This window comes from Dipteris shenzhenensis, chromosome 32, assembly GCF_047967505.1.
Source record: "Dipteris shenzhenensis isolate YYH24624 ecotype China chromosome 32, Dip_SZ_1.0, whole genome shotgun sequence".
NCBI lineage: Eukaryota > Viridiplantae > Streptophyta > Polypodiopsida > Gleicheniales > Dipteridaceae > Dipteris > Dipteris shenzhenensis.
Window position 1 is genome coordinate 37,215,260 of NC_141627.1, and position 6,185 is coordinate 37,221,444.

The following is a 6,185-nucleotide window of genomic DNA, read 5'->3' on the forward strand; positions in this document are numbered from 1 at the left end:
TCCGGGGGTTTTGGCCCACTTCGGGTGTGTTGATGATGTCAGAAATACCAAATTTTGCATCCTACATCAGTGGGATTATGTCATATTTTATTGTTTTAGAGGAAAGAAAAGTGAAGAAATAGTAAATTTCTCTCTGGGCCCCAAAATGAGCTTCCTTTTTTCCTAATATGTATGGGAAACCATGATAGTTCACGGAAACTTACACCATCGATAAAAACCATTATTCCAATGGTAAAAGAACTCTCATAGGTTCTAAACATTATATTATGGATAGTATTAAGGATGCTTCGTATAAGGGACAGTATTATTAGATATTGGTGTTACTACTAGTGAAAATTGGTGTTATCAATCATTGTGCCAAGAATAACATTCAAATGAATGTTGTTATCGCTACTTTTATTACCTCTGAAAGTTCTTAATTGCTCTTTGATACACACACACACACACACACACACACACACACACACACACACAAAATGGTATTTTCAAAAGAAATTTATGGTGGTGAATGCCATGCAAATGCATGGGACACAACGTCTTGGATTTAAAGTTTTCATTTTGTGTTATGGTCATAGATAATGGTTACAACGTCCCCTTCTAGGCCATGTGACTCAAGCTTTTCACCCCCACTATTTGAAATGGCTCTTTGATTGGATAGAGATGAATGCTCTATATGAAGCTTGATTGGAACTCTCATGAGCTTCATTTAGTGGTTTCTCGTTGCCTACTTTTTTAGAGCTTCAAGCTGAGATGCACAATGCATTCAATTACTAGTTGATCACAAGCATTGTAGTACCATCACTTGTGTCTTGTCACATGACTTCGTAGTTGGTACATTTGTTGCAGCCTACCCCTTAGTTATAACTTGTTTTAATGGTTGACAGGTTGTGCACTTATTCTATTCAATTACAAGTTGATCATAAGAATTTGTAGCACCAGCAATTATGGCTTGCACATAGCCTACATCCTAGTCAAAACTTGTTTTGATGGTTGTGCACTATTTTCCTTTTATTTATAAGAGTCTCTCTTGTGACCTTGTTCAGTGTAAGTCCGGGGAACATTTTTTGCTACCATCATTGGCATCTCATATATCCATTGTGTCCTTGCTTCACATAGATAATCACAGAAGCACTTATTACACATGCATTAATAACTTTAAACTCAAGGCTCTTTGTTCAAAATTGCATTTGGCGATACTCAAAGTTGTGATCAATAGGTTTTCTAACATGCAAGATATTTGCATACAAACCACACCCATAAAGCACAACGAATACTCACTTATCATCCCCATGACTGAATTATGGTATGACTTTACCTCAATCCAATAATTGGGTTGGAACTATGAACCACAATGCTGGCACTTTATAGAGGATTATGGTATAGGAAACTGTGTTCACGAAAACAACACCGTCAATAACAACCATTATTCCAATGGTAAAAGAATTCTTATAGGTTCTAAACATTATATTATGGATAGTATTATGGATGATTCTAATAAGGGATAGTATTATTAGATATTTTATTGGTGTATATACTATTGGTAATATTGTCAAAATTGGTGTTATCAATCATTATGCCAAGAATAACATTCACATGAAGTTGTTATCGCTGCTTTTATTACCTCTAAAAGTTCAGATACACACACACATATATAATGGTATTTTCAAATGAAATTTATGGTGGTGAATGCCATGCAAATTAGTGGGACCGGACGTCTTGGATTTTCAGTTTTCATTTCCTGTTATGGTCACCACCATCTAGACACACTTGATACGAGAGGGCAATAAGATTTTGCTATGTTTTACATTGCTTAAGCATGTGTTTTTGAATACGAGCGTCACACACACAAGAAAAAGAATTTGCTATGTTTTATATTGCTTAAGCATGTGTAGTTATGAGAAGTGTTTGAATGAGGAAAAGAAGAGCGTTACACGCCTTTTGAAAGTGTTTGTTGCAATGGAACATGAATATAATGCTTGTCTCATCTCATCACGAACCCACTTGCCGATGAGAACCCACTTGCCTGCTAAACATGAAAAATTGGCTCGTAGCTTTAGATTTTACTTGAGCTGCGCGAGGGATGGCTGCAATTGCTTCACCACGGCTTGCCATCCTGCCTCTGTCGGATGAATCATATCATCCCAGTAGAACTGTGCGACTGGATTCGTACATAAGCCATATGCAGGCCTCCCTCCGGCACCCAGATTGCTGCACTTGCTGGCAGGAGTTGTTCCGACGCAGCACGGCTTCAGCCCCGATCCTGCTACAACAGATCGTTGCGTTGCTGTGTTTTTTCTCAAGAAGAAGAAAAGTAATTCAAACAAGATTGATAGGAAAGAAGAGTATTGAGCCGCTTCTATGGCGTGCAGATGTGTTTTTTTCTCCAGGACAAGGCGTTTCTCATAAAAAACAAGGAGCGACATCAGCAGTAAAGACGAGGAAAAAGGTAGATACGAGAGCAATTTGAGATGTGTTGATAATCATGCCCAGCGTTCTAGCCACGTACCAAGAGCGACCTGTGCCGAGCTGAACGCTGAGTAGAGATCCAGTAGAACTATCGTGCCGTTTTTGAAGTAGTGCCTTAATCCTAGCACGTTCTTGAACACTCGCGCGTTGTGGGGTTGGGCTATGTTAGCACTCCAGCTGTCGTTGCAGCGTTGGAAAGAGCTCGCAACAGTTGCGATTGGGAGGCAACCCGTGGGCGGCAGGTAAGTCAAAGCAAATTTGCGGAGGCCTAACTGATAAAGCCTGATCAAATCGACAGAAATCTGCTTTCCCACATTCACAGTGAGAGGATATATACCCTGCGAGGCGAGGCAGCCGATCAGCCACCCTTTACCTTTCGGGTAACCTTCAAGGATGTGGCACGCAAAGTGGAGATCGTATACCAAATCGAAACGATCACCTCTCACGAGTATCTGAGCAATGCGCTTGATTATCAAGGTTAGTAACTCACCGTCAATGGAGCTTTCTGTACATTGAGATAGTAGAGATAATCGTCTCCGGCAGTAGCGTAAAGCACGACGGCAGAAGCAAGTTCTTGTGGAGTGTAGGTGGAAGCCACGCTTTGGAAGGTGTCGATCTGAGCTGAAATAGGCGGATATCCATAAGCTGAAAGAACCCCGCTTCCTCCAGTTGCGAAGTTCAGACCTGCTGCAGATTTAAGCCCAGAAACGCGTTGTGCAAAGCTTGGAGGTAGAGCGAGATTCAAAGCAGTGCCTGCAAGATCGTTAAAATGTATCATCAAGGAACAATCAGATTGCTCAATGGTTAAACTCTTATGCAACTCGTGGCTGATTGATCAGTATCACGACGCCCAATTCCAGGGAAAACGTCTAGCTCTCAGCTTATGCTGTTTGCCAGTAAATGTTTCTAGCTATCCCATAGTTAGTATATTACCTATGACATCGCTCAGGACATGGCCATTGCTGTAGCGCCCAGAAGGCCTCCCTGGCCATGTCTCCCCGTAAGGTTTCGACCATGGATATGGGCGAGCAGAGTCTGGGTTCTTCACATTGCCAGTGTCGACATACGAGCTTCCAAATACGAACAAAGGTCCGGCATAAGCTGCTCCGCAGGCAATTCCTGCACGCATGAATTGGAACGGGTTAGACATCCAGAGCATGCACACTGATGACACGAACTAGGTTGCCAAACCAAAGTAATGCTCACCCAAGAATGAGATTGCGAGCAGAATGAGCAAAGAAGAAAAGGAGGTAGCGTCAACCATGGCTGCTGCAGTGGATCAATATTGCTTCTGGGTATAAGTCTGGAGTGACTCGGGGTTGTGATAAAAATGCTATCGAATTGGTTCTCTTGGATGGGCGTGTCAATCAGTGGACTTGTGGTGCCGCTCACTGATGAGAAAGTGTCTGATGCTCAGACATCGCCATGACTTTTACAATATCTCATTCGGCTGCAGCTACCATCACCGCGTACAAGCTCAGTCTGAGTGTGCTCACGGGAGGAGCGTGATGATGGATTGGCAAAATTGTCAACCCGTGCTGGTACTACGCGCCAACCCACAAACCTCTAAACGCTCCCCAAAAGCCTCTCTTGTCGGCCACGCTCCCTCCTCAGAAAAAAACCGCCCTTAGTGTATTTTGCACCGGCTGAACTTGAGAAAAACAGGCTCAGCTTTCTCCCGTCTTCACTCTTCAGAATTCAAGTGACCGTTTTGATTAATTTAGTGTAAAGTCGTGCACCTGTCCTGTGTTTTGAGATGCACAATTGACAGTGTCTTCATTGAGTAATTTAGTGTTGAATAGGGCACATGTGTATGTTTTGAGATGCAAAACTCACTGGTGTCTTTATTTTGATTGGTTGTGAAAAATAGTTTTCTGGTAGCATGCCTCATGCTCCTCCTCTTCAAACTCTTTTTGAGTAGAGCAACCCCCTATTAATGGAGTCTAAGCATGGGTTTAGAATGGGAATCTTTTTGTCATCATTACTCCCATCTTAGGATGGATCTAGAATGGGAGTAGTCACTTTTTCTCCCATCTTGGACCATGGCCTCTAGACCCTAGCAACTTGAATGGGTTCCCCTTTTTTAGAGATTCCACAACATGGGAGGATGACATTTGTCCTTGTCCCACTCCTAAACACATGAAATGGTGCCATGTGTCCTCTTACACCTAAACTCATCCCTAGCTCCTTTTTTGTTAGCACATGGTGGGATGGGAATAGGATAGAAATATGCATGGGACCACTTGGGACCTTCTTTTTCCATTCCCATCCTATTTCTTCCCATGTGCTAAGCCCCTTAGCCCCATCCATGTGCTAAGGCCCTTAGCATGGTCTTGGAGTAGAGGTAGCCTTGCCTGCCTTGGTATATCTGAGGCCCTTATTATCTTCTAGACCACTCCCCATAGAATAGTGGTTGGAGTTCACACTTCTGAGGTCTCATCAAATACATAAGGTGGGTGAAAAGAGCTCTCCATATGTCAAGTACAAATACCAACCTCTTGGGGGTCACTACATGAAAATCACATATAATATCAAGTGCATTAAAGGGTATTATCAAAACTCCTTAGGGAATGGAGAGGCTTTCCATTCTTCTCAGATTCTTCTACAGAGTTGCCGTGGCATTTTCAGCCTCAACCTTGGGTTTTTCCTACCTCATTTTGAGCAGTTTTTTGGCAATTTATTTCATGCTATGCATGTTGTATTTTCGCTTTGAGCTTGCTCTCGTGGGTTTTATTCATGAATACTTAACCGAAGTCTTTCTCATGCAAAAGAAAGAAAGAAACTTTATCTATATATCGTAAGACTTAAAATGCCCCTAAATCTTATAAAAAACTTCAACATCCCAATTAAAAAACCCCTTCTGCAAGTACACTTTTGTAAAAATTTGGCCATTTCTCTTTTTAAAAAACCCTTTTTTAAACCCCCATGCTATATTCACGTCTGATGAGTGAACTACCAGAGGTGCCTACATCGAAAGTTAGCTCTTAAAACAAAAGTGTACTCTCTCTCTCTCTCTCTCTCTCTCTCTCTCTCTCTCTCTCTCTCTCTCTCTCTGTCTCGTAATCATCGATATTTCTATGATGTAAGATTCTTATTCATCTTGTTGTCCTCCCCACCAAAACCCACTATTCTACATAGTCACATTCAAGTCACATCGCCCATATCATTCACTAGGAGAAACACTTATGCCATGCACTAATTCAAATCGTAGATGATAGTGGTCATACATGAGGGGCTCATTGACAGTGGGAACCAATCGAAAGACCAATCTATAGAATTCCCCTAGCTCAAAGTTAGTGAGACTCACATTCCTTTAGCTATACGTGCAAGCTCTCAAATCCATGCCCCAAGCATTAGCCTCATGTAACTCCTAGTATACTATACTACTCATACACAAGAGTTGCAACTACCTTCTCAACCAAGTTGTGAATGCCACATGCAACTCATAGTCATACTAAGACCACACAAGAGTTGCAAGTGCATCCTTAACCAAGTGGTAAGATGCCGCATCTTAGAGGAACACAATGCTCTTTCACAAGTTGCTCGTACCATAGGGATGATGACATCACCTTTCCCTCATGGGGTTCACCTGGGAAATGTAAGTATACTATGAGAGTTCAAAATTAGGGGTATTCTTATTCTTAAAACTTATAGAAATATATTTATAGCAGGGGTGATTTTATACACTATTTTAAAATTTATAGGTAGGGTATGTCTAT

The 6,185-nt window shown here is 41.7% G+C and overlaps 1 protein-coding gene across 1 annotated transcript; it reads right to left on the reverse strand.

The window, feature by feature from the left end:
- Nucleotides 1-1,848: 1,848 nt before the first annotated feature.
- LOC147880692 (GDSL esterase/lipase At5g03610-like) lies at nucleotides 1,849-3,842 on the reverse strand. Its single transcript, XM_087371205.1, has 5 exons — nucleotides 3,673-3,842; nucleotides 3,400-3,585; nucleotides 2,957-3,219; nucleotides 2,507-2,804; nucleotides 1,849-2,260 (listed from the first exon to the last, which is right to left on the reverse strand). Exons 1-5 carry the CDS (start codon nucleotides 3,728-3,730, stop codon nucleotides 2,061-2,063), a joined length of 1,005 nt encoding a protein of 334 aa, XP_087227331.1. The 5' UTR covers nucleotides 3,731-3,842; the 3' UTR covers nucleotides 1,849-2,060.
- Between the last annotated feature and the right edge of the window lie 2,343 nt (nucleotides 3,843-6,185).

What these genes read in the sequence shown, in the direction of transcription:
- LOC147880692 (XM_087371205.1), bottom strand. Translation starts at nt 3,730, where the DNA reads ATGGTTGACGCTACCTCCTTTTCTTCTTTGCTCATTCTGCTCGCAATC. An exon ending in TGTCCTGAGCGATGTCATAG is followed by an intron (nt 3,220 to 3,399) that starts GTAATATACTAA and finishes ACGATCTTGCAG; the next exon opens with GCACTGCTTTGAATCTCGCT. An exon ending in TACAGAAAGCTCCATTGACG is followed by an intron (nt 2,805 to 2,956) that starts GTGAGTTACTAA and finishes CTCGCCTCGCAG; the next exon opens with GGTATATATCCTCTCACTGT.